Source organism: Fomitopsis serialis (genome assembly GCF_022376445.1).
Source record: "Fomitopsis serialis strain Sig1Antser10 chromosome Unknown B0H18scaffold_25, whole genome shotgun sequence".
Classification (NCBI taxonomy): domain Eukaryota; kingdom Fungi; phylum Basidiomycota; class Agaricomycetes; order Polyporales; family Fomitopsidaceae; genus Fomitopsis; species Fomitopsis serialis.
Genome location: NW_025954985.1, coordinates 78,478 through 105,611, shown reverse-complemented (window position 1 = coordinate 105,611; position 27,134 = coordinate 78,478). Strand labels below are relative to the sequence as shown.

The window sequence follows — 27,134 nt, the reverse complement described above, 5'->3', positions numbered from 1 at the left end:
ACATGAGGAGAATGAAGTGCGTTCGCCGAACTCGCTGCGATTGAGTGAACGGCGACCTAAGCATCCAATCATGAGGCGAACAACTGCATATAATCAGTGAAAGCACGCAGAAGAATGAACTTGAAAAACCAGCCCGAAAACCCCCATTGATTAGACCAGAGACCCAGAGTAATAAGCAAAAGACATGACCCGTTAGATCCCAGACCCAAGGGACTAGATAACGAAGGAAGCACCGATCCACAAACAACCCTAGTAATGAGCTTGATATCTTCTAGGTAGGCTCTACATGGCATACGATGTAGCGCCTGGGTATCACGAACAAGTGACGACCAGTTCGCCCCTCGAACGGAAGTCGGGCAACGCGTTGAATACGATATCGTGCACAACCGCCTGGTTGCTCGCCTGCCACAACGCAAGGCTGACGTCGAACGTGACCCGCACGCCCTCGAACCGCGGATGCGACAACGCCCTGTTCAGCAGCGCCCAGTCGAACGCATGCAGGTCCTGGGTCCACGGCGCCATGAGCAGCACGTCGATGGTCGCGACTTTGGTGGAGACGATCTGCGTGATGAGCGCAGGCACCCAGTTGCAGCAGTCAGGGAGCACCGGTCCTTCAAACTGGATGCGGCGCAGGTTGGGGTTGGCGGAGAGATCGAGGCTGTTGTACGAAAGTGCCTCGGCGGCTACAGAGCTGGGTAACTCCAGGTAGAGCGATTCGAGGTGGACGCCGGACGCGCGGAGCAGGTCACCGAGGGCACCCGTATGTTCCCGCTCGCGCCAGCGGACGTTGATGTCCTGAATATGCAATTCGCAGCCAGGATGCAAGAGCCACTTGGTAAACAGGATGGACGGAGAGCCAGGGCGCAGGACGAGGCGACGCAACGGTGACGGCTCCCGGCTATCCTGTAGCTCTGGGAGGCATGATGGGCGCTGTGGGGACCAGTAGCTCCAGTAGACACGATCGCAGCGAAGCTCCGTGATGCGCGTCGCGACGCAGAGGACGTCCTTGATCTGCGAGGAGCACCCAAAGTGGACGTTCGTGAGCACCAGACTCGATAGGCGGGAAACCGCCTTGAGGAACGGACTGATGCGCGCGGGGCACAGCCGGAGAGTGTTCCAGTTGAGTGACTCGAGCTCGAGCGCGTCGAGCCTAGGGAAGCGGACGACGAGGGCAGGGATACGGGATACCCAGGACGAGTCGATGTTCCGGTACGCGCCCGCCTGGTAGGTAAAATGGTGCGCAACGACCTTGAGCGTACGGACGTAGCGCGCGGTGTCGGGGGAGCCGTCCAGGACACGCTCGACGCGCTCACATGCGAGGAGCCCGCCGACGGCGGCGTCGCAGAAGATGTGCGACCGAGCAGCGGGGACGAATACGCGACCTGCCGCATTACACGCGATCAACGCCTTTCGGTCGTCCCAGAGATGGTCGACGACCTGGTCGAGGAGCTCCTGAGGCAATACAGGAGCCATAGTGTGTGACTCCCCGTCTACGACCGCCTATCTCCAGGTCGAGAGTAGGTGACACCTGCATGATGTCCGTAAGCATAGGACCGCACTGGCAGAGAGCAGGCAGCATACCACGCCGTGGATGGCGAAGAACAGAGCGGAAGCGAGGCGAGGCATCGTGCGATATGCGTTCGGCCGGGAAATGTTCGCGAGCGGGGAGCGCTGCGCGAACAGAGAGACTGCACTAGGCGCCGGCGGAGGGGGCCGAACTCGCCTCTTCCCACGTGGCAGCCAGGTAGCGCGTTGGCGACGACCCAAAAGTTGGCCCTCGCGTTCACGTCCTCCCGCCCCCGTCGCCGCCGTCTTTCCCTTCGTCCGCACCTGTTCGTCCGTGTACAAGTCCATCGCCATGGCTGCCGCTACCGCTGAAGAGATCCGCGCCGACGCCTATGTCGGTTTCGACACCATCACCCAGCAGATTGAGCACAAGCTCTTGAAACGGGGCTTCCAGTTCAATGTCATTGTCGTTGGTGCGTTGCTGTGCTCTTTGTGGGAGTTGGTCTGCAGGAGAGGACATGGCAGTGTGGATGTGAGCTGGAAGGACAAACGAGGATCTCATTTCTCTACGAGGAGGAGACCTCGTGAAGCCCTCGTGCTGTTGCGTCGACAGGAGGAAGCACTGCGCGCACGGACACCTGGATGCAGTGGCTACTTCCTTTGAAGTCTCTTCTTGTCAAGAGTTTCATATCGTGAACGGCTGGGGACAGTGACGCGCAGTTTGCGCGCCCTCGTCCCCCGGCTCTGATGTGTCCACTCTCACATCCTCCATACCGTAGAACATGAATGCTAACATACCATTGCGCTCTGCTAGGCCAGACGGGTCTCGGGAAGTCGACGCTCATCAACACCATCTTCGCGTCGCACCTGATTGACTCTAAGGGGAGGAAGGAGGCCGACGAACCCGTCAGGCAGACCACGGAGATCCACCCCGTCTCTCATGGTTCGCTACCTGCTTTTCTGCCACGCTTACGGGAACTGACGCTAGAATTGGCTAGTCATTGCTGAGAACGGCGTGAAGCTGCGGCTGAACATCGTCGACACGCCTGGGTATGGTGACCAGATCGACAACGAGAACTGGTGAGCGGAATTCGCCATGATATATGTTACAACTCTCGGCTGTGCCCGTTTGTTGGAGGGCAATGTTGACTGTTCATGGTTTATGCTGGCTTGATGCATTACGAGAGACTGTGATGCGCACCGGGTACTGTAGTTGCATGGGCTGTCGACGCCCGTCCAAACTCCATCGCGATGAGACGTCTGGCAACGTTGGTTGTCTAGTGCCACGGAGCAATCGCGACGACTTAGGGCTGCCGACAAATGCTTGCGGAGGGTAATGACTCTCGGGTATGGGGCACAGCGACCTTGGAAGATGCTGCACACATCCGTCGGATTTCTTCGTTTGCTGCCTAAATTCTCCGGACGTTCGAATCCTAACACTGACATGATCGCGTCGTAACAGCTGGGATCCCCTTGTCAAGTACATCAAGGACCAGCACAGCGCATACCTGCGCAAGGAGCTGACGGCCATGCGTGATCGCCACATCCAGGACACGCGCATTCACTGCTGCCTGTTCTTCATCAACCCGACCGGTCACTCCCTTCGTCCCATCGACATCATCGTGATGAAGAAGCTCAGTGAGGTCGTCAATGTTGTCCCCGTCATTGCCAAGTCGGACAGCTTGACGCTCGAGGAGAGGGATGCTTTCAAGCAAAAGGTGAATGAATACATTTGCCCTTCGCACAGACAGCTTCTCAATGGGGAAATTAGATTCGGGCCGAGCTTCAGTACCACAACATCCGTCTCTATCCCTTCGACACGGATGAGAATGACGAGGAGGAAGTCCAGCTCAACGAGAGCATCAGGGTAAGCAGACATCCTCGCGGACGACCGGAGGTATTGTGACACATCTGTACAGAGCATGATCCCGTTCGCGGTCGTGGGTTCTGAGCGGAGTGTCATCATCGACGGCAAGTCGGTGCGCGGCCGGAAGAACCGCTGGGGCGTCGTGAATGTGGAGGATTTGGCGCACTGCGAGTTTGTCTACCTGCGAAACTTCCTCACGAGGTGCGTACCGCCTCGGCGTATTTTGTACTTGGATGCTTACATCTCGGCCTACAGGACACACCTGCAGGACCTCATCGAGACGACTGCGCAGATCCACTACGAGGCGTTCCGCTCAAAACAGCTGCTCGCACTCAAGGAGCAGACCAACCCGCGGCCCCCGGCTGCGCAGTCTTCCGCGTAAGGGACCCAAGACGGGGTCGTCTTACGACAATAGACCTTGACCTGCCTTTGTGCGCGCGTGTGGTTCTGCAGACTTGTCGAAAAGCTTTTGATACCCCTTCCACTGCCCCGGCCTGCGTGTGCCCTGTGCTTCTGAACGCTCCTTGTTCGTTGTTGTTGGACGGTACCGTCGTGTCTGTTTATACTGGTTGCGTCTTGCCACTACGCTCGTTTGAATCCTATACTATAATGCGATGTGTGGCGGCGCATGTGTGAGATGAAGTGATTGGACGCCAGTTGGAGGCTATTCCGGTGTCTCGTCACGACGGTAACCACGTCTTCGCGAAGCGCTTGGCGGTGATCGGTACAGGCTGTTATCGACCAGCGGCTGCAGTGCTCGATTCGATACTGAACGACTACTATCCCCGGCACCGCGGCGAGGTCGACAAGGACCACAGCTCTATTCATGCCCTGAGCAGTCCTTTTCTTCCTACTCCCTTATTCCTGTTTATTTCGATCTTCCTCGCACGCAGAGCGTGGCCCCTTCCGCGGCATTTTCGTCCAGCCATGGGTGCTGTCGACGACGGTTTACTTCCCGTAAAGGCCGTGCATCGCAGGGCGGATGATTCGGACGACCAGGTCATCACCTCGGTCTTCACTTCTGCATTCACGACAAAGGACCACGGAGAGTCGGTGTTGACCCAACAGCTCGTCACGACCAAGGTCACCGCCAGTTCTTCCTCCTCTGCAGCGTCCTCGTCCGCATCGTCCTCCAGCTCGTCGAACAAGTCGAGCAGCTCGAGCTCGTCGAGCAGCAGCGGCAAGTCGAGTTCCTCGAGCTCTGCATCCTCGTCGTCCTCGTCTGCCTCGTCTACCATCACCAGTGCCTCGGCCACTTCCACTAGCTCTGGGGCCTCTGCGAAAGCCTTGTCGTCGTCCGGCTCCGCTGCTGGGTCTCTGGCAGCCTTTCCTTCTGTGACCGCCTCCGCTACCGCATCCTCCGATGCCTCGAAGGCCACCTCCTCCAACACCTCCTCCATCGCGAACGGCTCGTCCTCGTCCAGGCCCCTGTCCACGGGAGCCATCATCGGCATTGCCGCAGGAGGCGGCGCGCTGCTCATCCTCATCCTGATCTACATCATCCGCAAGCGGTGCCTCCACCGCCGCGAGCGCCGCCTCAACGACTGGGCCGCGCGCGACACCGGCTTCGACTTCAACGGCGGCCCCTTCGAGAAGATCGGCCCGGCCGACGCCTTCGTCCCGGAGCGCACGCCGTCCATCCGCAAGGAGCCCGCCCCGGTGCCGACGCCGACGCCGACGCCCCCGCCCCAGGTCCCGTACGCGGCCGCCCCGCCCCGCCGCCAGTACATCCCCACGGCCCCGGTCGCGCCGGGCCAGATGCTGCCGCCGAGGGGCATCGCGCCGGGGCAGGTGATCCCGCCGGCAGGCGCCCCCCGCGCCCCGGCGAGGGCATACACGCCGCCGATGGGCTACAACGACCCTCCGATGGGCATGTTCCAGAACACAGCCCCGGTCGCGCGCTACAACACCCCGCCCCCCGGCGGCGGGTACAACAACTACCCCGTCGCCGCGATGGCGCCGCAGCGCGCCGACTCGCCCGCGACGATCCCCAGAGCGCTCACGCCGTCGCACGGGTCCGCGAACAGCGTGTCGTTCGCGCTCGTGCGGAACGCGTTCCTGCCGAGCCTGCCCGACGAGCTCGCGGTGAGCCAGGGCGAGATGGTGCGCGTGCTCTCGGAGTACGACGACGGCTGGGCGCTGTGTGCGAACATGCGCGGCGATCAGGGCGCGGTGCCTCTGGAGTGCTTGCAGCGCCAGAGGGTGAACGTCCCTAATGCGGGCGCGGGCGGGGTTCCGACGAGGAGCAGGGATGACCAGCTCGCGTTCGTACCGGCCGGATGAAGTGCATAAAATTGGAGGCGATGGTGCGTGGGTTCACTGAACCGTGTCGATGTTCGTTCACACTTGGTGTAACAGTAGAGCATATGGACCTGCGATATTAACCTTGGGACAGTTCGCCTTTTTGCTCTGTGCATCACTGCGTATTGTACTCCTAACCTCTTAGCATTACCACGAACTCGGACTCTTAGCGTAAATTATGTTTGTCGGTGTGCGCGCTGCTGTAACTTTGCCACTGTAGTCCGTCGAGTAGCCACACCTTACTCTCTTTCGTCTCTGCGAGACCCTCTTTCCTTTCTTCTGTTGATACCTTTGGCTATATCGTGTGCGGTGTACTGTGACTAGGAACAATGCAGTGTCGACAACACCCTGATCTCAGGCTAGCAGCCTGGTCCAGAGACTTGGGCTAGTGATCTTTCCTACAACGTACACAAAGCATCGTGACAACAGATCCTGCTTACAACATACACAAAGCATATCGACAACAACATACCAGTCTGCAAAGCTGTGACACACACAAAGGCAAAGCGATCCTAAGCAAACCTGACGACTCGAGCCTTCTTGCGTGGTGGCCCTTCTCCAGGACCAGAAGCCTCAGGCTCGGCTTCTGACCATTTACCCGCAGGGGCGCGTTATGTGCGGCCGCAACGTCTCTTGCGTCCGTCTTGCCAGCTGACTCGGCCTCTTCGCCCGATGTGGACCAGCGTCGTCAGCGTCGTCCTCGGCTGGCTCGATGTCGAACAGCGGGACGTCGATCTCAAGCCTTGAATTAGACGCCTCGGAGAGGAAGGTCGGGTTCTGCAAGTGCGTAGAGATGAGCTACGTCATCTGAGCAAAGATGAGGATACGTACGGCGATGAAGTCCCGCATGCGGTATCCTCGGTGAGCTTCGGCTGTTGGGCGGTGCTCGTACCGCTCTTCAAAAACGCATCTCGGCGCGAGACCATCACCTCTTCTGCTGTGGACCTATCGCCAACGTCTTGGCTGGGCAGAGGATGTCAGTAGGGCCCATGCTAGGTGAGTTTGTCACAGTGGCATACCGGTGACGGGGCGTTTCTGTCCTATACGTGCACACGCTGTAACGCAAAGAGTGTCAGATGGGTCATTTCCAGGCCAGAGATGCAGTTCCTACCTTGATTGCTTGACTCTCAACGTCAGCTTTCCACACAGGCTCGCAGAATATCACTCTGGAGGCGGCGATCAAGTTCTAGTCGAGAACGTCAACAGCAACTCCAGTTGCAAATGGATCGACCATGCTCACAACCACGTGCACCATGCTGCAGCTCCATGAGGAAAACCCTGTACAGCTCCGAAGTCTCGAACGTCACGATATTTGCTGCCGCTGCATCCGGGGCACCTTCGTGGTGTACTGCAGGTACTTCGTGCCGACAGCTCTAGGCCCTCGGCGACGTAGGCCAAGGTCAGAGGCGAGCGAGAGAAGATGAGGAACTTCTCGTTCCCAGAGTACTGTCGGATCTTGAAAAGGGGCTCGTCAGAAGATCAACATCAGATGGGCCTTCACACAAGTTACCTCGTGGAGTATGTAATCCAGCTTTGTCGAAGTTGAGGCACCCAGGCGCATGGACACCATGGGCGAGGATGCGAGCAGTCGAGACGATGCGTCTTCGGAGGTGCAGCATTCGCTGACCACGGCGGTGCTCTGGCCGGGCGCATGCTCCTCGTCATCCTGCTCATAACTTTCTGCATCTTCTTCAGGCACGCGAGGTACTCCTTCCGGAGCTCCTCCTGCTTCTCCCGCGTAGCCACCACATGCTTGACGGTCTCGATCTCCTTCCGGTGCGCACTGTCGTCCTCCTTGCTCTTCTTCGGTTTCCGGGCCGCATCCATCTTCAGCAGCGCCAGCCTCCGCCGCTCCTCCTCCTGGACGTCCTTCCCGGCCACACGAGGCGGTCGACCTTGTAGACAGGGTGTTTGAGCACGAATTGTTGAAGTCGGTGCGCCCTGTCGGAATGCAGGATCATGTCGGCTCCGAGGGAATTGGAGGCGGAGGAAGGGAACGTGTCCAGGCCTCGTACACGGACGGTCGGGGATACCATGCATACGATGGTACACGTATGCATGTTTCTGCATTTCACGCCATATGGGGTCTCCCGCGGCGGACCTCCTACACCATATTAAGTACGACTTGGGTACGAGAAGGAGTAAACGTACACATGCTCAGAGCTTGTTGCATGAGGATGCGGTCCGCTTCGGTGTGGCGCGCTCGGTGAGGTTGGCGACGTATTCGTTGGCTCTCCCGCGATTTCTTCGACGTTGAACGCGTTGTGGTCGTCTACGTGCCAGAACATGACTCTGCGGGCGCTGAGCACGGTGCAGGCGCTCAGTTGTAAGACTTACTGCGACATGTTGTCCACAGTTGGTTCAGCGAAGCGGCGTTCTACAGAGGGTCACATGACGAACGTTATGAGCCAGAGCAGAGCAGCACTCACAGCGGGATGGAACAAGTAATCCTAAATCATATCAGATGAAAGCAAGATGAAACTCCTAACCTGCGGAATGAATGCGACCATACCTGATCTTTGCGTTCTGAATCGACCGCGTTCACGGCGATCATGGCCTGCATGGCGTTGTAGGACTTGAGCGCGTACGGATCGAGATCTAACAACACTGTTCCCGGTTCAGAATGGGAGCAGAACGTCGTTCTCGATATCCTCCACCCTATCGAGACAACGATAATGAATAACGGCAACGCGGGGGACCTCTATACAGCGCTCACCGATGCCGATCATAGTCGTCTCCATGACCTGGGTCAAGACCTGTATAGCACCAGACCGTGGGCCCTCCGAGGCCATCAGCGGCGAGATGACGAGTCTCTCGAACAGCTTCGGGTCCGCAGCGAACTGGGGAACGCCCAGAAAGTGCGACATCATCGTCGATAACTTGCTTAGATCTTGCCGATCGTCTTTCGTCCATTGTCGGACGCTCGGTTCCTCGTCGGTGAACTCGGCGCTCGGTTCGTCATCAGGGTACTGGAGTTCGGTGCCCTGTCCGTGCTGGAGTCCAAGGAGATTCGCTGCGAAGCATATTCAGTGTATGTCTGAGAGAAAGGGGAATAGCTACCAACGGGTCGGTGTTCCTGTCACGATCCACTTCCGCTCGACGCTGAGCACCCGCGACATCGAGATGAGGTTCGAGTTCTTCCGCGCGGAGACGTGGCCTTCGTCGATCACGAGACGCTTCCAGCGGACCTGCAGGAGGGGAGATACCTTCGACGCGTCCTTGTTCGTCTCGCAGGTACATTTCGGTACCCGTGTTCCGCGGGTGCCCGTGCATTCACAGACGTTCCATGAGTGCAGACCCGAGACTTTGTCTGCGGATGCCTCCAGCGAAAAGCCTGTTAACGGTTAGCGAGCCACGGGGATCATCAAGTGACATACGGTTGTAGGTCATCAATATAATCTACCGGCAAGCAAAGTTCGGTCAGTCGTCGTGTCTAGATCGCACAAAGACTCACATCGTAGTTCGAAGCCAACTCTGCGGCACGCGGCAGCTTTCGACTGTTCACCTCCAGAACGCGCAGTACGTCATGGCAGTGCTTCATGATTCCCCTTCCACTGATGGAATAGGTTGTCCGGGACCACCACGATCGTCGCCGCGCTGAGTACATCACCCGCGGGCCCGGGTTACTCTCCTTCCGCTTCGCGCGCGACACCTCGGGGATCGCGATTTCGTAGTGGTGGTAGAACGGGCTGTTCCGGACGAGCGGCTTCCACAGCCCGTACTGCTCGAGGGCGTCCTGGTGCTCACGCAACTGCACGGCGGCGGGTGCACGGCACAGTAGTGCAGGAGGTGCTCGACGAGCGAGGGGATGCCGGGAGGCCCCGCTTTGGCGGCTTGTTTCCTCCGCTTGGCGGAGCTGCCCTGGAGGAGACGCGTTCGCGCTTGGGTCTCGTCTGCGGTGGGGAAGTGCCGGAAGGAGAGGGGTGTTAGGACGGGGCGGGGATCTAGAATTGATTCGGCAGGACTTGGGAGCTGGCTGCGCGTCGAGAGGATGAGGCCTAGCGTCATAATTGTCTTTCCAGTTCCTATTACAATCGGATGTCAGCAGAATTTAGCGACGGTTAGAGCTAAGTCCACATCGTCGGGCCGTCTCAGATACACATAGGCGGAGTCCAGCGGGTTTGGTATGGGATCACGCCGGACGCTGATCCAGGCAGCCGCGACCTTGGCTACGGCGCCCCAGGTTGGGCGGCATAGTGTGTGGATCACTGAATATTAACGTCCGACGACCTCCGCTCTTATACGCACTTTTTGTGCGGGGTCCAACGATGTGGACTTAGCGGGATAGAGATACTTACCAAGCTCTTCGCACAATATACCGCCACGTGTCTGTACGACTCTAGGGCATTCCTGTAGGATCTCGTAGGTTTCTGGCTGGAGATGAAACACAGCTCCGTCGATCCCAGTGATAGGAATGTACAGTGGATCAGCGACGCTGGAGGGCTCCAGCTCCCAGGCGAGCATGGTCGCCACTGTTTCTTTCTGGTACGACCAGAGCTTGCTTCGCATGTAAGGGATCTCGTCGACGGAAAATTTTGCGGGTGGCTTGGGTGAACGAAGCTCGTTGTAAATCTCTGCCATCGTTCGGGCGTCCTGCCAATATTTCGTATCAGTTGCTGTGTGACTATCTCAAGACATACACACTCACTATATCGTCTTTGATGAAGTGTTTCTTGTTCAGCGATACGGTCCACGTTTCTAGGGAAATGTCCTGTGGTGGGACGGCATCCCAGGCATCGTCGTCTTGCACAATCTCTGCAAATAGACTGTGCAAGTGACGCCTAGCGGGAGCGACGATCGAGCCCTCATCCCGAACTCGGAGCTTTCCATGTACGTTGGGAAGGTCCCAGGGGATGAGGTAGATTCGAACGTAAAGATGGTTGGAGGCGCGATAGAGTTTGCACGTAGCAGCGACAAAGTGATGCCTGACGAGAAAGTCAATCTGGCGAAGCCTCAGGAGCGGGGCGTCGTCAGGGACGAGTACAGGCTCTAAAGCTGCGGCAGAGGGTAGGCTATGCCACCCGTCGGCGGCATGGGTGTGGGAGCACCCCACTTCGTCGGACTGCAATGGGATTGCGATGGTCCCTGCGGGGAGGAAGTCGCAGAGGGCCTCGTAACGATTCTGCAGCGCAGCTGTGTGCGATTTGGAAGAGCTCGCTGATGCATTTCCGCTGCATTTGGTGCAGCAGAGTGAACAGCGGGGTGGCGACATCTGGATAAGAACCAAGAGTCAGTTGTTGTTGACAGGATGTCGAACGTTACTTCTAGCGCATCAGCGCACAGGATTCGAACAGAGGCTCTGAGTAACCCGCGCAATTGGCACAGCAAAGTGCAATCAACCACAGGCACGAAGATACTGCGAGAAGAGAAAATATTCACCCGCCGAGGATAATACCCAATCTTGACCCAATCGACCAAGCAATCTTGAGCGCTTACCCACTCACAGGATCACAGGCGCTCAGGCTATGGCGCGCCACTTTACAGTCGGCCGTAGCGACCGCGGTGACTCTGACTTGACTCTGACGCACTGTCCAACAAACACTCCCAGTTCACCGCTATCTTCAACCCTGCTCACAGCATGAACACTAGCATTGAAACGGCAACGGACGTTGTCCCAGCGCGACGCGCCTGGTTGCAAGCAATGTCGCGGGGTCTATTCAGCCACATTACCTCGGTCCAAGAGCAGGAAGGTACATAAATCTATCTCTTGGCGGATGATTTCATACTTGACAACAGCTCAGAAATCATCTTTTCGATGCTCTCATTACTGCCGAGGTCGAGTGTCGCAGCATTGCAGAGCAGAATGACCTCGTTGCTGCAGTTCGACGTACTGGGAGTGAGTGGCTGCGCAAGTCTCATTCGCGGCAGGCTCTCACCGGTATCGTGTAGCTACTCCCTGATGAGCTGGCTATACATGTTCTATCCTTCCTACCTCCAGGGTCGCTGTTCACATGCTCGCTAGTCTCCCGGAGGTGGCGGCTTTGTCCGACGACCAGCTCCTATGGAAGAGTTTATGCGGAGAGCACGATTGGCGTTGGCGCAAGCCCACAGGTGTGTCCGCTCGTGAGAGCAGCCCCGAGTACGCCATTCCCACCAGCGACGACGACGAGGGCATGGGCGACGAGGAGGAGGACGCAGTCCAAAGCATGCTTCTCGACGACTCCGGGTACACCTCCATGGACGTGGATGCCTCTTTCGCCACAGCCCCGGGCAGCCCTAGCACACCTACAACAAGGCCTACGGCTAGACCTTTTTCGCCCTCACCGCGTTTGTCCTTCCTAAAGCCGCCACGCAACACCTCGGCGCCCGACTACAAATGCTCTACCAGACGCATTCGCGCATCCGCCACCGCATCATGCACGGCTCCTACCGACTCTACAACTACAGACTCCTGGAAACCCGAGGAACCACACCAACGCTGTCTATTGTCTGCAGCTGTACACATACCCGGACACGGGCACCCAGGTGCTGTTCACGGGATCGAAGGACAGGAGTGTGCGTGAGTGGAACCTGGCCACGGGCGAGGTGACACGCGTTATCGAGGGGATACATGACAGCAGCATCCTGAGCATCTGCGTGCACAACGGGTTGCTCGCGAGCGGCGGCAGCGACCACAAGGTGGCAGTATGGGACTTGACCAACAACCGACTTCTCAAGGTCATACACGACCACATGGACAGTGTACTCTGTGTGCGGTTCGACGACAAGAAGCTCGTCACTTGCTCGAAAGGTGCGTTGGAGTGTGCGTGACGTCGATGGGCAACTGAGGTAACATCCGATCGTAGACAGGACAGTTCGCACATACACGTTGCCTACGTTTGCGCCCAAGCACGTCCTCGCGCAGCACCGCGCCGCCGTGAACGCGGTGGCGATCTCGCCGCTCCACATCGTGTCCGCATCCGGAGACCGCTCTGTGCGCCTATGGGACGCCGAAACGGGTGCGCTGCTCAAGACGTTCGAGAACCACCACTGGCGAGGGTACGTGATCGTCCTTGCCAAATACGGCCGGGGGCTGACTTGTCGCACAGCATCGCCGCCATCGACTTCAAGTATCCCTTTGTCCTCACCGGGTCGTCCGACAAGCACCTCCGCTTGCTCGACCTGCGGACGTCGAAAGGCTGGACGACCTCGCCCGTGTACAAGTCGCACGAGCCCTGCCTGCGGCGCAGGGCAGCGAGATTTGCCAGGTATGTGGGAATAACACGCGCCTCATAGAGGTCCGTCCGCCCGCGCGAGAACACGAGGAGCTCGTCAGGAGTGTGGCGCTCAGCCACGAGCTTGGTGTGAGCGGGAGCTACGACTTCACGGTCAAGGTGCGCCGCAGATTGTTACGTCCCGGGCCCGAGGAGCTAAGTTGTGATAGGTTTGGGACCGCGAGACGGGCGCTCTGATGACGGACCTGGTGGGGGCCATACCGGGCGGATATTCTGCGTCGGTTTTGACGCGACGAAGGTACGCTGACAGACGTCTCGCGCGATGGTTTGTGCGCTTAACTGACTGCATCGTTAGGTCGTTTCATGCGGCGAAGACCAGGTGAGTAGTGCGGGCAGTGCTCTCGTTCAGTGCTTCCTTACTCACGCGCGGGCTAGAAAATCTGTATTTGGGACTTCGCTCATGGGATGGATACGTCATTCGTATCGCTGTAGGCACAATTTGGACTTTGCAATGCGTTTTTCTCATCACTATCTTATTCATCGAGGAATGACACTCCTGTCGTGCAACATGGACCCTTATTCTGACATGCTGCGGGCCCCTCCCAAACACACTTTGTCATTGAGGCGATTTCGTCATACTGTGTTGGCCTCAGAAATCCCCGGCTCAGAGCTGCCTGGACTCTGGCTCAACGTTCAGCTGTAGCAGGCTGTAGCTATCAGTATGATGATGTATCACTGGCACTTGACTCTGAGCTATCACATACCGAATTGAGCTGTTGTTGTTGATTCCGAGGGCGAAGCCCTTACTTGATTCTCGTCTCGCCCCGTCTCTGGTCGCTGAGCATCGCCGTCCGCCGAAGCGTCAGGCTGGGAATCGGGCAGTGTGGCGGGATCGGGCACGAGATTGCGAAGTGGTTCGGCCAATCTCGGTTCGAAACACAATGCTTGATCGAGATCTGATCTTGAGCAACGCTCTTGTCTGCTGCGATCTGCCGCTCTTGTCCGTTTCCGGCACTCCCACCATGTTCATTGTCCAGAGACCGCCAGGCTCATCTCGTTCGGACGTCTGCGCCACTGAAGAACTGGGCTGTGCTGATGAGCAAGGCCACCGAATCAATGATGTCAACGTGCGACTAGCTTCAAGTTGCTGACAGTCAGCTACTATGATGATGTGCGGGATCTCAGTACCAAATGGGTCGCGCAGAGCGATGTTCTGGTGATCTCGTTCACGAGGGTGCGTGTCTCATCTTGAGGCATGTCGAGGGCTAGCTCGCCGAGGGTTGTGTCGTCAAAGGTTGCCGGCATAGAGTGTGGATCTCTCGCCGAGAAGACCAGACAAAGTCGCGACGTCGGACCTCCGCCTGTGACTTCTCGGGGAGGGGTTCAGCAACATGAATTTATTTGAGACCCTACGTCTATCTACTCCACATCGTCTCGGCGCGTCAATTCTTGCGGTAGCTCTCTACCCAAGGCCGGTCAATCCATGAAGCGTAAACATGCGTGATCTTCTCCCGACTCCAGCTCAAATTCACTGGCGCGCATTGCTTCCAGCAGTCGATAAGACGTATACTGCATGCTGGTGGCTCTCCTATCATCAGTGATCCAAGAGCCAGTCCGATTTGTCGAGGTGGAAGGCGTTGGGAAGGTGAGCCGCGTTTCACCTCGGTCCCGACGATGAGATTTAACTCATAGCTTGATACAGTTGTTCGTTATGCTATCAAGATGGTCAGCCTACCCGAGCTGTGAAGGATATCGACTCGGACGTGGGGCGACTGCGCACGTTTCGGCGGGCGACAATGCCTCGGTCCGATAGGTATAACATCATCGGCTTCCCGAGATTGTGCTTGGAGGTTTCTATTGTCTCTGATAAAACGTCGATCTCCACGTAGGTTGCTCCTTGGCCGACATGGCTGAAGGTATTCGCTGGTGGTGACGAGCCAACGCATGGTGCGTCTCCTATTATGCTACGCTTTGGCCTTCGCCCTGCCAGCCATCAGTCGAGGATAGTTCCGGGCCCTTTGAAGCCAGAGAACGCGGGTTCAGTCAAGTCTTACGCACAGATGGTCTCTCGATGATTAACACTGTGTCTCACTGAACCCTGCATGTGGCTTGGACTTGTAGAGTCCTTGGTGGTGCGCTCCCTGTGCTGCGTGATAAGCTGTTCTCCTCTTTCATGTCCGACCACAATCACATCCGATTTATCTTGTTCTGATAGCGAGAAGTAACCAAGCTCATGAGACAATGCGCTGACATCTTCTGCGAAGATCTCAATCTCGCGCAGTCTACATCGACACATGCCAGAGATTGCTCATCTCGAATCTCGCTTAATCGTTCACTTCTCAAAGACGTATATATGAGGCCAGGAGCGTCGGCCATACCTGGCCCAGGACAGCAAGTGCTTCATTGCTGTACACCTTCAGCCTCGCCCCGCACAACTTGTCCCTCAAGATGCCCGCTCCGTCGCCTCCAGACCACTTCGTTCTCCCCGACCTTGTGTCGCACTGCCATTCCGCTGACTCGCCATCGAACGCCGAGGCCGTCGCAGCTGCGTCCGACAAGTGGCTCGACGGGGGCTGTCCCGAGCTGTCACCCAAGAAGCGGGCCGCGCTCTATGGCCTGAAGTCGGGTATCCTGACGTCCCACTGCTATCCTGATGCGGACGACGAACACCTGCGCGTCGTGGCTGACTTCCTCGTTTACCTCTTCCATCTGGACAACATCTCGGACAAGATGGTCGTGTCGGGGACCGAACAGCTGGCAGACGTCGTGATGAATGCTCACTGGATGCCGGAGAGGTACGCTCCGACTAACTTCCTCGGGAAGGAGCAACCCGCGGACGAATACAGCGCGGGGAGGATGGCTCGAGAGTAAGTTCTTTATCCAGCCAGTGAGACAGCGGCTAACATGGCTCAACTCTTCTCACTACAGCTATTGGTCGAGGTGCATCGCAGACGCGAAGCCGGGCCCTCAGGCACGCTTCAAGCAGAACCTCGGTCTGTTCTTCGAGGCCGTCCAACTCCAGACCATTGATCGAGACAGCGGCCTCATCCCCGATGTCGAGTCGTACATTGACGTGAGTTGCTCAACATTGCGACTCTCATACAACTTTGACCTCGAGAGCGTCTTCACAGATTCGACGGGATACCAGCGGTTGCAAGCCGTCCTTCGATCTCATCGAATATGCGATGGGTCTCGACCTCCCGGAGTACGTTGTCGACCACCCAATCATCAAAGCTCTGAACCAGGCCGCCAACGACCTTGTGACGTAAGTACATCCTTTGAATATTTGCGCACAGTAGAGTTGACCTCAGACTCCTCTTTCTAGATGGAGTAACGTACGAAAGCACTCATACGACTTTGTCAGTATCGCTAACAGCCGAACCAGGATATCTTCTCGTACAACGTCGAACAGGCCAGAGGCGACACACACAACGTGGGTGTACTTACTTTTCCATATCCGTTCACCTTTCTCATGCCGGCTGGCCGCGCAGATGATTCCCATCCTGATGACGCACAAGAAGTTGACGCTTCAGGAGGCCGTGGACTACGTCGGCAATCTGTGCAAGGATACCATAGACGGCTTCATGGAGAACGAGAAACGCGTCCCTTCGTGGGGCCCGGAGGTCGACAGGGAGGTTGCCATCTACGTCAAGGGTCTGAGGGACTGGATCGTCGGGTCGTTGCACTGGAGCTTCATGACGGAGCGCTACTTCGGCGGATCCGGCGCCGAGGTGAAGAAGGGCCGCGTTGTGAAGCTCCTGCCCAAAAAGCAACACGGTCGTTGAAGCTCGCAAGAGTTTCGCGCTCATACCTTATAGGTGAGTCGACGCGAATGGCCGGTGGAAGTTCACAACTCACGTATGTATCTTGTTCCTCTTGCCAGATTTTTATGACTCGCGCGTGCTTGTTCGTTGTCTGTCAGACTGAACCCGTATCTTGTTGTACCACCGCGTGGCCACGCATTACCTTCTCTGCTCGTGCCCTCGCTCTACGTTAAGTTGTATCCGTTGTACTTTCGATGACTCGTATTATGCAATCCGCGTTGACCATATCTTCATGTTCGCAGCATTGTCGTCGCGCTCAAGGACCGAGGAACTCGGATACAATACACGTTCCGAGTCTGCACAATCATGCTGACTTTCCCTCACCTTCCTCGTGCCCTCAACATCGATTCAGGTTCAACGTGAACTGCCAATTAGCCGTTGGTCTTTTCCGCTTGGTCGTTGCCGAACAAAGCGGGCACGCCATTGGCAACGGTGCTAAGTCTTAGGACCGAAAGACTCAGCTATAGGGGCTGGATCATTCCAATTGTCACCCGTACTAGCGCCATTACTCCTCATGCTTCCATCTGCTAGTCCTTTCAAGACTGGCCGCCCGAAATCAAGCGCATGATAACGTGTTCGTCCTTTTGTTTGCTGCTATCTGACATTATCACTGAACTCCCCGAGTCGAAAGCGTTGAAATGCGGGTGCTAGCGGCAGATTCCGATTTCCCGAAGAATATTTGATGTGCAGGCAATCCAATGCTATGGACCCAGGCTTCACTGATATAGGAGCGATCGTTCCCTGTCCCTTCGATTGCGAGCATATGAATGAACGCGCCTGCGCTCTCATGCAGTACTTTGCGCAGGGCCGGGGCTGCGGCCAATGAGTTCGCGTATACAATTGTAGGGATGTTTGTTAAGCCGAGGTAATGACGGACGTCAGGGGACACGCTCCAAATTGGACTTTGCGTCTTCCCCTATGTAGGAGCTCCCGGACCCTTGTGCGCGATCGACTTGCAAGGCGGAATCTCGGTCCCGAGCCTAACGGCCGTCGGTCAGACCAATCTTGCACTGGATAATGTTCCTGATTGGTTGCTGCTGTTCGTCCACCACGGTCGCGGGTCCAGAGTCCGGACAACCCAACTGTCCCTCAGATCGGCCTCGACGATGAAAACAAGATGCTTTTGTGCTGTCATAAACGCCACTGCAAGCATGATCAGGGTTCATTGCCAAGGCTGTAACGTTATAACAAGGCTTTTGTTGAAAAGGTCCGAGTTGAACGAGTTTGTTCATCGAGTCGTGTCACCTTTTCGACTGGACCCCATTCGCCATGACCGTCCCTCAGGTGTCCGAATGCGCCCCGGACCACTTCATCCTGCCAGACCTTGTCTCGCACTGCAAGTTCCCGCTATCTGTCCAGCCAAATGCGCTTGCAGTCGCAGCCGACTCCGATCGCTGGCTCGACCAGGGCTGTCCTGAGCTCTCGCCGAAAAAGCGTCATGCGGTTTACACCCTGCAAGCCGGTATCCTCACCGCGCAGTGCTACCCTCACTGCGACGACGAGCACATGCGCGTGGTCGCCGATTTCCTCGTCTACCTCTTTCACCTAGACAACATGACCGACGTGATGGTTGCGGCAGGCACAGAGCAGCTCGCTGATCTCGTCATGAATGCGCATTGGGTCCCCGACAAGTACTTGCCTACCCACGCGTCAGGCAAGGAGCAGCCGCCGGAGGAGCCGAGCGCGGCCAAGCTTGCCAGAGAGTATGTGGCCGACGCATTTTCATTCGAATATCCACGCTGAACGGGTATCTGCAGCTACTGGTCGCGCTGCGTCAAGGATGCGAAACCTGGTCCACAAGCGCGCTTCAAACAGAACCTCGACCTGTTCTTCTCGGCCGTTCAAATACAGGCTGCGAATCGCACGGCAGGTATCATTCCAGACATAGAGTCCTACATCATCGTAAGCGTCCCGCATCTGTTCACAAAGAATGTAAGCCGACAATCATCGCCAGGATCGCCGGGACACTAGCGGCTGCAGACCAGCCTTCGATCTTATTGAATATTCTATGGGGATTGACCTGCCTGAGTTCGTCCTCGAAGACCCCGTCATCGTTGCCCTCAGCAACGCGTCCAACGATCTTGTGGCGTACGTATTACTGTACTCCGGTGTGCGCCGTTCTAACGTCTGTTGAGCAGGTGGAGTAATGTATGTTGGATGGAGCTACGGTTCGTTCGGACCATCCGTTAACCACGCTACCTGCAGGACCTCTTCTCATACAACGTCGAGCAAGCTCGCGGCGACGAGACCCACAATGTCAGTGTGCTCATACTTCGCAGCTTGAGCACACTACTCACCTCGCATCCAGATGATTACGATTGTCATGCACTATCAGGGCGTCGGACTACAGGAAGCCGTCGATTATGTCGGTGAACTGTGTCGTCAGACTATCAACGCCTTTGCCCAGAACCTGGAGCACATCCCGTCTTGGGGTCCAGAGATCGACAGAGACGTCCAGATCTACGTGAAAGGTCTTCAGGACTGGATCGTCGGTTCGCTTCATTGGAGCTTCATCACGCACCGCTACTTTGGGCCCTTGGGACCAGAGATCAAGAAGACACGCTACGTGAAGCTGCACCCGAAGAAGAAACCCCAGACAAGTGCTTGAACGCTTAGGTATGGCATCGTGTCCGGACGAGTATACGACACTCATGAACCACACCCACAGAATGCTCCTCCATATCACCTTCCAGGTTATGTTTTGCATGTCCCAGGACGTTTGTTGTATGCCCCTTCGTTGTACTGTAGATTTCGCACCGCCTGACCGGCGCCCTTTTCGACTTCGCACCACTGATACATTAGACCCCCTACCTCCCTACCTTACTGTCTTGCGCTGTGTACTATTAGTGTACTTTACCTGATGCCCACCTGTATTATCAACGTGTCGTCGATGAGACCAGACCAAGCAAGTCATCAAGCTCGCTGTGTCAAAGCCGTGTCCAGTCGCGCCGCATATCAAGTCCAACTCACCGTAGGTTGTGGGTTGTGCACGAAACAGTATGGTCGTTGCAGTCATAACTATGTCTTCAAATAGTATCCAGCAGCAAGTTAGATACAGCACGGTAGAGAGACCTAGCGCCTTCCGCCGGGATGTACGTGTGCAGAGAATTCCGCACAATCATGTCGATCGTCGCAGGTGGCAACTCTGTCTCCTCGCTAGTCAAGGAGTGCAGCGCTTCCGCTGCAATTGCCAACTTTTCCTCGGTCGTGAATGGGATGAAAGGGAGCACAGTCGTGACGCGAGAAAGCAAAGAGGCCTGAGGTGGGCAACGTCAGCATATCGTCGACGTAGCATTTGCGAAAGTGCGCTCACCCCTAGGCGCTGGGACACGCAAGGTCGTAGCAGGGCCATGAGGTCAACGTAGTCCTCGCGTGACATCGGCGCCTCGGGGTCTTGCCGCTTCGTTTGGTGTTCGAATACCAGATCATGTCCGATGTTCGACGTCCCAAGCCAAATAACCTGCGAGACATCTACGTGCCGGTGGCCAGCTTCGAACGAGCAACGGCCGAGCTCCCAAGGCATAAGCAATGAGCTCAAAACCTTCCCGTTTGGCGACTTCTCGATTTCCTGTGAATTTCCAATGTTCATCACAGCAAATCAGGAAGGCCGTGAGGGAACAACGTACATCCAATACAACGACACAACGCCGCCCTTCGTTGGCGATGAGAAAATCTGCCAGTGTACAAGTAGATGGGGCCTAGATCGGAGATCAATCAGCCTCAGCCTACAAATGCGAGAAAGCGGCAGACAAAAATGCGCACCTCATACGGGCTCATGGAGTAGCTTCGCCATATATCATGCGTGTCACGGAGCGTGGTCATATTCACAGTATGAGTGGGCACCTCGAGCAACGAGCCGAACTTGCGCGCCAGCAGGCTCTTACCATGACCACTGGGCCGCAGAAGAGGACCACAACGGGCGCCATCGTCGGCAAGCTGAGGACGCGGAACAGCTGCTCGAGCGCGCGGTCCTGCCCAATCAGGTCGTATCGTACACGGGCCAGAGGCCGGAAGAACGAGCGGTGGATGAGTGCGGACGCGCGGCGCGTCTGCGGCGCCTCCGCGCGCTTGATATAATACTTCGTCGCGTGGTCCAGCTCCTCGAGCGGGTCCGGCAGCGGGTCGTCGCCGCTGCTCTCACCTGTACCTGAGCCCGTGCTCGTAGGTCGGCTGGGCATGATGGCCTGCCTCGCTGCGACGGGGTCTGCACCGTGCGCCAGCAAAAGCTTCACCATCTCCTGCCGGTGCTTCAGCTGTCGTGCCGTGAGCGTGAACGCGAGCGCGCTTTGTGGACCAACGTCGTCGTTCGGGCCCGCTTCACCGCTGTCGAGGACGCGCTTCACTTCGTCGATGTTGTCGCTCGCGAGCGCGAAGAGTAGCGTCGGGCGGGGCGTTGCGATCGCGTGTATGGGCGAGGGCGGTGAGGGGCTCACAGGGGCGGCGTGTGACAGGGATGAGGTTGGGCGTGGACCCGGAGGGTGTCTCATGCGCATGGGCCTTCGTCCTCATCCTCTTCGTAGAGTATAGGTTCAGAGGCCCGGCTGTCCGGTCTGGCGAACCTCTCGATGTAAGAATGCCGGTGCGACACAATCGACGCGCGGGAACCCTTGTGGGTATGCCATGACTGCGCGTTCGAGATGGGTGCGGAGACGGGTGCTGTCGGAGAAGCGGTGGAGGCGAGAGCAAATTCGACTGGAAGAAATGCCATGCGAAGGAGCGTACGTGCTGTCAATAAGTAGGGTATTGCGAGTGCGAGGTGGTATGAGACTTGTTCGACGAGATGAGAGCTATGTGAGATTTGCGCTGTGTTAGTCTCTATGTACACCGGAAAGCAGCACCATACCAATCGAGCATTAGATAGAGAGTAGTCTGATGATACAGTCGGCGATGATGGGGTGTATGCTGTCAGAGAAGCCGTACTTCAGTGCAGGGCCGGAGCGGAGTAGCAGAGTGTCCTACCAGTTGTACCAGTTGTGAGAGGAGGAATGCTATTGCTTGACTCTAATCCAGATGATGATTGGAACGAAGGGGACAACGGAGATGCAGACGCAGAATTCGACGCGCTCAGGATCATTGACTACGAACCCCACATTCAACGTCTCGTCTATCGCTCTCGGCCCGCCAAAGGAAAAACTCACCAAACGTAAAGGTTTTAGTCGCGAAGACCCAGGGACAGAAGGCGCCGAGTGCTCAGGGGAAATATGCAGCACGTCCGCGCCCTCCGATACATGCGTGCCCTCGGCACTCACACTCTCCTTCAGCGTGGACGGCGCCCTGTCATGCGATGTCGCGTTTAAGCCAGTCAGCGCCGGCGGCCGTGGCCGGCCTACCCTCGACTGCCTCAGCGAGCTCGCGCGACTGAGCGACCCGCTGGAAGACGACTGCCTCCACGCTAGGGGCACCCGCGTCGACGCGCGCCGCTCCCATTTCGCTTGGGGCTCCTGCGCGTCTGCCGCACCCACAGGCTCGGCGAGGGACGGCTGCGGAGACGGCTGTGGCGATGGGTGGGAGGGTTGGAGAGGCGATGGTTGAGAGGGCTGGAAAAGCGATGGTTGAGAGGGCTGGAGGAGGTGAGGGCTGGAGAGGCGATAGCTGAGAGGGCTGGACGGGCGATGGCTGTGAGTAATGAAGAGACGTTGGCCGAGAATATAGAGGCGAAGGGTGCGAAGATGGAAGAGGTGATGTTTGCAAAGCGTCGAGAGGCGACGTGGTTGAGGATGGCGCGGGCGACGGTTGTGGCGAGAACTGGGACCACGGGCTCTCAGACCGGACCAAGGACTTGCCCTTCGCGGGATTCGAGAACACACGCGGAGGGCGATCCTCGAAGGGCGACGGCAGGGGCGACGCATAGTCGCTGTCCGCACCGGGGGTCCAGATTCGCGGAGGCGCAGTAAAGACATGCGACCCAGAGCCGGGAGTCTCGAGAGACGAGGGCGTCGGCACGGTGGATACGGTGGATGGCGCCACGGAGTACTCGTCACTTGAGATGTGGCTGTCCTCGGAGGGCTGCCCTAGGACGTACCTGTCGAAGAAGTCGTGGAATCCGTCGTTCCTGACAGGGCTCACGCCCTCTATGACCACCGACGGCCGGCGGGCGGCTCTGGCGAGTCCGCGGGCGAGAGCGTGTTCACCTTCACAGTCGCTAGCGGTCCTCGTCGGCCTCTCCACTGGACTTCCCGACGATCGGACTCTCGCCTGCTCGCCCTCCGCCGACGGGGGGCGCGAATCGACGTCCGAGTACTGCACCCTGCTCTCGTCTGCGTCCTCAAACTGGCTCGCGCCCGCGCTGAAAGCCGGGGAGAAGAAGTCGGCCAACCCGGGCGTGTGGTGGTGCTCCTCGCCGACGAGGCGCATGCGCTTCGTCGGCGAGCCAAATGGTGATGACAGGATGGAGAACGTAGACATGCGCCGGGGACTCCGCGGAGGCGAAGTCAGGAACGTGGCCGGGACGAAGCAGCCTTCCGCGAACCCGGAGTCGATCGAGTCCTCGCGCTGCAAGTCGGAGCCGCCTCGCTCCGGGGACAAGAACGCCATGAGAGGGCCAGTCGCGCTGATCTCAATCGGCGACAGCAGACCCGACGGCGGACGCGTGAACGACGGCGGCACAGGAAACTGCGTGATGTGATCTCTTCGTCACCTAGGGAGGAGTCCGATCCTTGAGCGATGCTCGACCGCGGCGTGATGGCCGCATCGGAGCCGTTGCATATCGTCGCGAGCACTGGAATGAAGAGCATCGAGACGGTACCGACGTGCTTTCGGTGAGCGAGCGAAATCCGCAGACGGGAGAGATCCTCGGACGAAGACACGTGCATGGCGAGAGATATCCTCGCGACGGGGGATATCCTCATGACCATGACGAGGGGGAATCTCTGCATGACGGGGAATATCCTTATGACGGGGAATATCCTCATAACGGGGACATCCTCATGACGGGACACACCTTCATGTCGAGAGATTCCTCGTGGCTAGAGACATCTCGTGGCCAGAGGATCCTCACGGGAGAATCCTCGTCGCACTCATCTTCGACTGCCTCGGAAGAGCTGACAGCATCGTCTCTTCGCTCTCATATTCTTCTTCGAGTCCGAGCTCCGATCTGCCTCCATCTCTTCCTGTTGAATGGCACTACCAAGTGCAAGGAGCAGGCTGGACAGACGCGGCGAACGCGGCGGCGGCGAGACGAAGCGGACAACCTTGGAAGTTCGCCGAGCCTGCTTCTGGGATAGAGTCATGTCGACGGGCGACTCGGGGGGCGACGGCAGTGGAGACCTGGATGTCGAACATGATTCGGTTTCAGGACGCGGTGCCTTCACTTCGTGCAAGAAGTTGCAAGAGTCTGAGAATAAACAGCGCCCTTGCGAGTAGAACGGGCAGGGACGCGCTACAGCGACCATGTCAGACTCTGAACATGACGCAAAGCACTCGTACGCACTCTTTTGCTTCCATGGAGGATCAGGGATGGTCATGAGGGTATTGACACGCTAGCCGTGCAGCTATGGGTATCCGTCAGAGGTGTCCATGTCAGGCGTGCTTGTACTCACGAAATAGACATGAGAGATGGCAGCTGCACACTGGCCTGAGGCGGTCACCGCTGGAGCGTCGTCGCGCGCGAGCTGGGGCGCGGAGGAGCGAGAGGAGGAGGTGAAGGAGGAGGAAGTTGAAGTCAAGTTGAAGTTGGGATGACCGTCCGCGCCAAGTCCGCGCTCGCGCGAGCGGAAGCTTCTTAGCCAATCAGCGCACGGCGCTCGTCCCACGCTGCCCTCATCGAGACGCGCCCGGGGCGCTCGCCGGGCGTCGCGTCCTGTCGCGTCCCCGCTACCTAGGCGACGCCGACCTTGTCCGTCGCACTGCGGGACCATCTGCATCTGGCGCGGGTGCAACTGTTAGTCACGCTCAGAGTCAAGGGAAACACAGGATGATCTTGACATAAGGTAGTAATATATCACTGGACGCCGCATCCGCATCCTTGCATCGCTTCATAACTTGAAATGATCGGTGCGTCGCTGAGGTTGGCTTGAAACTGGACTGCATCTCATCTACCTGTATCGACGAAACCCAGAGAACTCATACGCAAGTGTCGGCGAAGGATTTGTCCCGTTTGGTGACTTACATAGGCTCGAGGCTGTGAGTGGCGACTCGACTCAAGCTGTACGTATGCAAGATCTCATATGCAAGATCTCAAGGCCTTATTGAAGGATTTGCCTTCGCTGATATTGATAGAATGTGCTTGACCATTGCAGTCATGATTGTGTCCCAGACCAAGACGGCAATGCCGAATTAACTGACTTTCCTTGAGGTGTTCGCTTGTCGCGCAGTGGCCCTGCATAAGGCTGGCGCACGGACAGTAACAAATCCAAGCATGGTTCATGATGACCCAGGCATTTTTCTTGCCGTTCTAGGCGTTGACTTTGGCTCCAGGTGTTTGACTTTCGACCTCGACTGATGTTCACAGATTCTCCTCGCGACGGATTCACAAATTCCTCTCCCCCCTATACGACGCGCTCAATGTACTAAGTACTAACACCCCACTCAGCTCGCCATTCATACCCTCGTCGCTATAATGCTCGTTGCCTCTGGTCTTCCCGGGCCCGTGCGTTTGCTGTCTCGATGCTGTGACCAACTTTGACTTGAACACGTAAGCATACAGCGAGACTTATTCCTGGTTCCTGAGACTGAATACATCTGGATTTGTTTTACGTAGCGAGGAGTTCACCATGCTGCACGCAAATTGTCACTGCGGCGGTATACGTATATGAAGCTAGACGTAGACGGCGACGGCACCATCTTGACCGCACCGAGCACTCCAGCAAGTTCGTTGAGTGAACTCTGCTCAGGCTCTTGTTGCCCTCGACGCTTTTATCTTGCCGCTGCTACGACCCTGCCAGGCCTTCACGAGCTCCGTCAATGATGCGCGTGTGACCCTTTCTCGCCCGGGAGCTCGCCCTTGCTGGCCTCGCCGTTATCACAACCGCTGCCCCCGTCTCCCCACGTTGTGAGTCCCAACACAGCCTTCGTATATAATGCTGACTCCTCACCTTACACCCTGCGGCACGACTTCCCTGACGTGTCATCGAGCAGTGTAACTTAGACACGTCCTACCCTTCAAGTTCTTCCGTGTAAGTCAAATTTTCCCCTCGCGGCAGACATGCACTGACTCTCGCATTGTCACATTAGCTTGGCGGACCCCGAAGCCTCACAGCGAATGATGGTCTCGAGCTTCTTGAATTGACTCAGAGTCATGGTTCCGCGCACTGCAATCCCGAGTCTTTATCGTGGAAGAGCCCACTCGACAACAACAAGTAAGTAAGTTCTCGGATAACCGAGTAGGATGGCCGATATCCCGGCCTGATGTAATACATAGTAGAGTGACATTGTAGAACAAATGTGAAGCCCACCCCGTCTCGTCATTTAGAACTGCTGTACATATGTATCGGATTGTCTAACTGTGACTATTACTCGGTCTAAGTGACTGTGGACGGACGTCACGCGCGGACGAACCAGCTCGGGCGATCATCGATCATTTGTGGCCAAATTCGTGGCGTGCGATCCGAGGCTTGTCCGAGACTACCTACTAGTGGATGAAGGTCGCTGGCCGTAACGTTGATCTTCCACCTTGCACAGGCAGCCAAGTTGAGTACAAAAATGAACCACTCGGTATCCGGAACCGAGGTATTCTCCACAAACCCCTACGCGGACCACCCATCCCTCTCCGAAACGGAGGCCGAAGTCCTTTGGCAGTACGCGAAGCTCTCGCAAAACATCAAAGAGGTGCGCCATCGAGGCTTATGGGTTATGTCCCGCTGAATGATGGGTATATTCATTGCTTGTGGGGAAAACACGCATAGCTCGTAGTTGAGACGCGTAGACTGAGTGAGGCGCCAGATGAGTCTATGCTGAGGAGGTTGCGGGCGTTGGAGGTGAAGATGGGGTTGGTACTCACGCTAGTGAGTATATTGACGAGCTCTCCGTCGCGTATTCCTGACGTCTCCGTAATCCCAATCCAGTTCAAAGCTTCTGTATGGGCCGTTATCAATGAGCAGCCAATGGAAGAGTCACCATCCTTCGCCGACACGACCATGAACGAGCCAGAGACCAGTGAAGGTCAGTCTCCAGCCCACGTCAGGGCATGCGTCAACTCTTCATTCTGACTGTTCTTGAAAATCTCGAACTTGTACAGATACCTTACTCCAGGTGCATACCCACCATTTACCCGACATGCCAATCGACGACATCTGCGCGACGTCCCAATTCACCAGCTTCCAATTTACATCCGTGCTGACCTGCGCAACGCTGCCCGGATCACCCTCTTCCGCGTGCGCACTCATGCTGGTGTTCTGCTGCGCAGCGACTAGCCCAAGAGACCGTCTGCGTCGCACTGGATGACTCGGAGAACACGAGGAAGGCGGTACCTGGAGGGGGACTAGAGCGCAAGAGAAGCCTATGAAGCCTTAGCATATCTGATCCGCCTTGAATGCCTACAAGGCG

General features: G+C 57.1%; 12 protein-coding genes across 12 annotated transcripts; 7 read left to right on the top strand and 5 right to left on the bottom strand.

Moving 5' to 3' along the window:
- Nucleotides 1–115: 115 nt before the first annotated feature.
- Nucleotides 116–1,681, bottom strand: B0H18DRAFT_907039 (uncharacterized protein). Its single transcript, XM_048041510.1, has 2 exons — nt 1,582–1,681; nt 116–1,528 (listed from the first exon to the last, which is right to left on the bottom strand). The coding sequence occupies exon 2, from the start codon at nt 1,471–1,473 to the stop codon at nt 313–315; it is 1,161 nt and encodes a 386-aa protein (XP_047894534.1). The 5' UTR covers nt 1,474–1,528; nt 1,582–1,681; the 3' UTR covers nt 116–312.
- A 48-nt stretch (nt 1,682–1,729) lies between these two features.
- On the top strand, nt 1,730–4,049 carry B0H18DRAFT_1001393 (GTP binding protein). Its single transcript, XM_048028302.1, has 7 exons — nt 1,730–1,979; nt 2,321–2,449; nt 2,505–2,586; nt 2,969–3,224; nt 3,278–3,373; nt 3,426–3,574; nt 3,629–4,049. The coding sequence occupies exons 1-7, from the start codon at nt 1,859–1,861 to the stop codon at nt 3,753–3,755; spliced, it is 960 nt and encodes a 319-aa protein (XP_047894533.1). The 5' UTR covers nt 1,730–1,858; the 3' UTR covers nt 3,756–4,049.
- Nucleotides 4,050–5,080, bottom strand: B0H18DRAFT_1001391 (uncharacterized protein; the record flags this gene model as incomplete). The annotated part of the gene is made up of 1 exon (XM_048028301.1): nt 4,050–5,080. A coding segment is annotated over one exon (669 nt), but the record flags the coding sequence as incomplete, so codon positions are not given.
- Nucleotides 5,081–6,044, top strand: B0H18DRAFT_1001390 (uncharacterized protein). The gene is made up of 2 exons (XM_048028300.1): nt 5,081–5,679; nt 5,732–6,044. Exon 1 carries the CDS (start codon nt 5,132–5,134, stop codon nt 5,654–5,656), a length of 525 nt encoding a protein of 174 aa, XP_047894531.1. The 5' UTR covers nt 5,081–5,131; the 3' UTR covers nt 5,657–5,679; nt 5,732–6,044.
- Nucleotides 6,029–10,886, bottom strand: B0H18DRAFT_954095 (uncharacterized protein; the record flags this gene model as incomplete). The annotated part of the gene is made up of 21 exons (XM_048042236.1): nt 6,029–6,072; nt 6,147–6,158; nt 6,331–6,451; nt 6,506–6,570; nt 6,694–6,729; nt 6,915–7,010; nt 7,033–7,129; nt 7,185–7,313; nt 7,352–7,569; nt 7,717–7,778; nt 7,826–7,946; nt 8,012–8,051; nt 8,104–8,124; nt 8,187–8,332; nt 8,391–8,687; nt 8,739–9,008; nt 9,052–9,073; nt 9,129–9,425; nt 9,446–9,699; nt 9,973–10,267; nt 10,323–10,886. 21 exons carry the CDS (start codon nt 10,884–10,886, stop codon nt 6,029–6,031), a joined length of 3,207 nt encoding a protein of 1,068 aa, XP_047894530.1.
- Nucleotides 10,887–11,162: 276 nt separating this feature from the next.
- On the top strand, nt 11,163–13,717 carry B0H18DRAFT_1001381 (WD40-repeat-containing domain protein). Its single transcript, XM_048028299.1, has 11 exons — nt 11,163–11,364; nt 11,416–11,510; nt 11,564–11,646; nt 11,685–11,945; nt 12,079–12,404; nt 12,460–12,652; nt 12,703–12,808; nt 12,844–12,987; nt 13,038–13,076; nt 13,184–13,207; nt 13,264–13,717. The coding sequence occupies exons 1-11, from the start codon at nt 11,253–11,255 to the stop codon at nt 13,318–13,320; spliced, it is 1,440 nt and encodes a 479-aa protein (XP_047894529.1). The 5' UTR covers nt 11,163–11,252; the 3' UTR covers nt 13,321–13,717.
- Nucleotides 13,718–15,025: 1,308 nt separating this feature from the next.
- B0H18DRAFT_263419 (terpenoid synthase) lies at nt 15,026–16,881 on the top strand. Its single transcript, XM_048037325.1, has 7 exons — nt 15,026–15,695; nt 15,757–15,901; nt 15,960–16,093; nt 16,154–16,163; nt 16,214–16,261; nt 16,320–16,646; nt 16,712–16,881. Exons 1-6 carry the CDS (start codon nt 15,277–15,279, stop codon nt 16,611–16,613), a joined length of 1,050 nt encoding a protein of 349 aa, XP_047894528.1. The 5' UTR covers nt 15,026–15,276; the 3' UTR covers nt 16,614–16,646; nt 16,712–16,881.
- Nucleotides 16,882–17,921: 1,040 nt separating this feature from the next.
- Nucleotides 17,922–19,627, top strand: B0H18DRAFT_1210393 (terpenoid synthase; the record flags this gene model as incomplete). The annotated part of the gene is made up of 7 exons (XM_048036365.1): nt 17,922–18,355; nt 18,410–18,554; nt 18,607–18,740; nt 18,791–18,800; nt 18,858–18,908; nt 18,961–19,268; nt 19,321–19,627. 6 exons carry the CDS (start codon nt 17,922–17,924, stop codon nt 19,258–19,260), a joined length of 1,074 nt encoding a protein of 357 aa, XP_047894527.1. The 3' UTR covers nt 19,261–19,268; nt 19,321–19,627.
- A 31-nt stretch (nt 19,628–19,658) lies between these two features.
- On the bottom strand, nt 19,659–23,510 carry B0H18DRAFT_1001360 (uncharacterized protein). Its single transcript, XM_048028298.1, has 11 exons — nt 22,425–23,510; nt 21,791–22,093; nt 21,612–21,729; nt 21,496–21,554; nt 21,346–21,439; nt 21,212–21,308; nt 20,537–21,134; nt 20,415–20,513; nt 20,279–20,350; nt 19,966–20,220; nt 19,659–19,909 (listed from the first exon to the last, which is right to left on the bottom strand). The coding sequence occupies exons 1-11, from the start codon at nt 23,184–23,186 to the stop codon at nt 19,679–19,681; spliced, it is 2,688 nt and encodes an 895-aa protein (XP_047894526.1). The 5' UTR covers nt 23,187–23,510; the 3' UTR covers nt 19,659–19,678.
- A 15-nt stretch (nt 23,511–23,525) lies between these two features.
- B0H18DRAFT_263373 (uncharacterized protein) lies at nt 23,526–24,334 on the bottom strand. The gene is made up of 2 exons (XM_048037324.1): nt 24,082–24,334; nt 23,526–24,030 (listed from the first exon to the last, which is right to left on the bottom strand). The coding sequence occupies exons 1-2, from the start codon at nt 24,113–24,115 to the stop codon at nt 23,669–23,671; spliced, it is 396 nt and encodes a 131-aa protein (XP_047894525.1). The 5' UTR covers nt 24,116–24,334; the 3' UTR covers nt 23,526–23,668.
- A 115-nt stretch (nt 24,335–24,449) lies between these two features.
- Nucleotides 24,450–24,945, top strand: B0H18DRAFT_1001353 (uncharacterized protein; the record flags this gene model as incomplete). Its single annotated transcript, XM_048028297.1, has 3 exons — nt 24,450–24,644; nt 24,709–24,797; nt 24,870–24,945. Exons 1-3 carry the CDS (start codon nt 24,638–24,640, stop codon nt 24,942–24,944), a joined length of 171 nt encoding a protein of 56 aa, XP_047894524.1. The 5' UTR covers nt 24,450–24,637.
- Nucleotides 24,946–26,318: 1,373 nt separating this feature from the next.
- On the top strand, nt 26,319–26,725 carry B0H18DRAFT_862062 (DASH complex subunit Dad3-domain-containing protein; the record flags this gene model as incomplete). The annotated part of the gene is made up of 3 exons (XM_048039726.1): nt 26,319–26,417; nt 26,495–26,593; nt 26,654–26,725. Coding segments are annotated over 3 exons (270 nt in total), but the record flags the coding sequence as incomplete, so codon positions are not given.
- Between the last annotated feature and the right edge of the window lie 409 nt (nt 26,726–27,134).

Coding starts and splice junctions, on each gene's coding strand:
- B0H18DRAFT_907039 (XM_048041510.1), bottom strand. CDS start 1,473: ATGGCTCCTGTATTGCCTCAGGAGCTCCTCGACCAGGTCGTCGACCAT.
- B0H18DRAFT_1001393 (XM_048028302.1), top strand. CDS start 1,859: ATGGCTGCCGCTACCGCTGAAGAGATCCGCGCCGACGCCTATGTCGGT. Junction 3,225..3,277: donor GGGATGCTTTCAAGCAAAAG/GTGAATGAATAC, acceptor TGGGGAAATTAG/ATTCGGGCCGAGCTTCAGTA. Junction 3,374..3,425: donor AGCTCAACGAGAGCATCAGG/GTAAGCAGACAT, acceptor ACATCTGTACAG/AGCATGATCCCGTTCGCGGT.
- B0H18DRAFT_1001390 (XM_048028300.1), top strand. CDS start 5,132: ATGCTGCCGCCGAGGGGCATCGCGCCGGGGCAGGTGATCCCGCCGGCA.
- B0H18DRAFT_1001381 (XM_048028299.1), top strand. CDS start 11,253: ATGAACACTAGCATTGAAACGGCAACGGACGTTGTCCCAGCGCGACGC. Junction 12,653..12,702: donor GAGAACCACCACTGGCGAGG/GTACGTGATCGT, acceptor CTTGTCGCACAG/CATCGCCGCCATCGACTTCA. Junction 13,208..13,263: donor TTTCATGCGGCGAAGACCAG/GTGAGTAGTGCG, acceptor CGCGCGGGCTAG/AAAATCTGTATTTGGGACTT.
- B0H18DRAFT_263419 (XM_048037325.1), top strand. CDS start 15,277: ATGCCCGCTCCGTCGCCTCCAGACCACTTCGTTCTCCCCGACCTTGTG. Junction 15,696..15,756: donor GCGGGGAGGATGGCTCGAGA/GTAAGTTCTTTA, acceptor TTCTCACTACAG/CTATTGGTCGAGGTGCATCG. Junction 16,262..16,319: donor CCAGAGGCGACACACACAAC/GTGGGTGTACTT, acceptor CTGGCCGCGCAG/ATGATTCCCATCCTGATGAC.
- B0H18DRAFT_1001360 (XM_048028298.1), bottom strand. CDS start 23,186: ATGGCGTTCTTGTCCCCGGAGCGAGGCGGCTCCGACTTGCAGCGCGAG. Junction 21,555..21,611: donor TCTCACAACTGGTACAACTG/GTAGGACACTCT, acceptor CTTCTCTGACAG/CATACACCCCATCATCGCCG. Junction 21,440..21,495: donor CTCTATCTAATGCTCGATTG/GTATGGTGCTGC, acceptor AATCTCACATAG/CTCTCATCTCGTCGAACAAG.
- B0H18DRAFT_263373 (XM_048037324.1), bottom strand. CDS start 24,115: ATGACCATCCCTGATCCTCCATGGAAGCAAAAGA. Junction 24,031..24,081: donor TCCTCCATGGAAGCAAAAGA/GTGCGTACGAGT, acceptor TGGTCGCTGTAG/CGCGTCCCTGCCCGTTCTAC.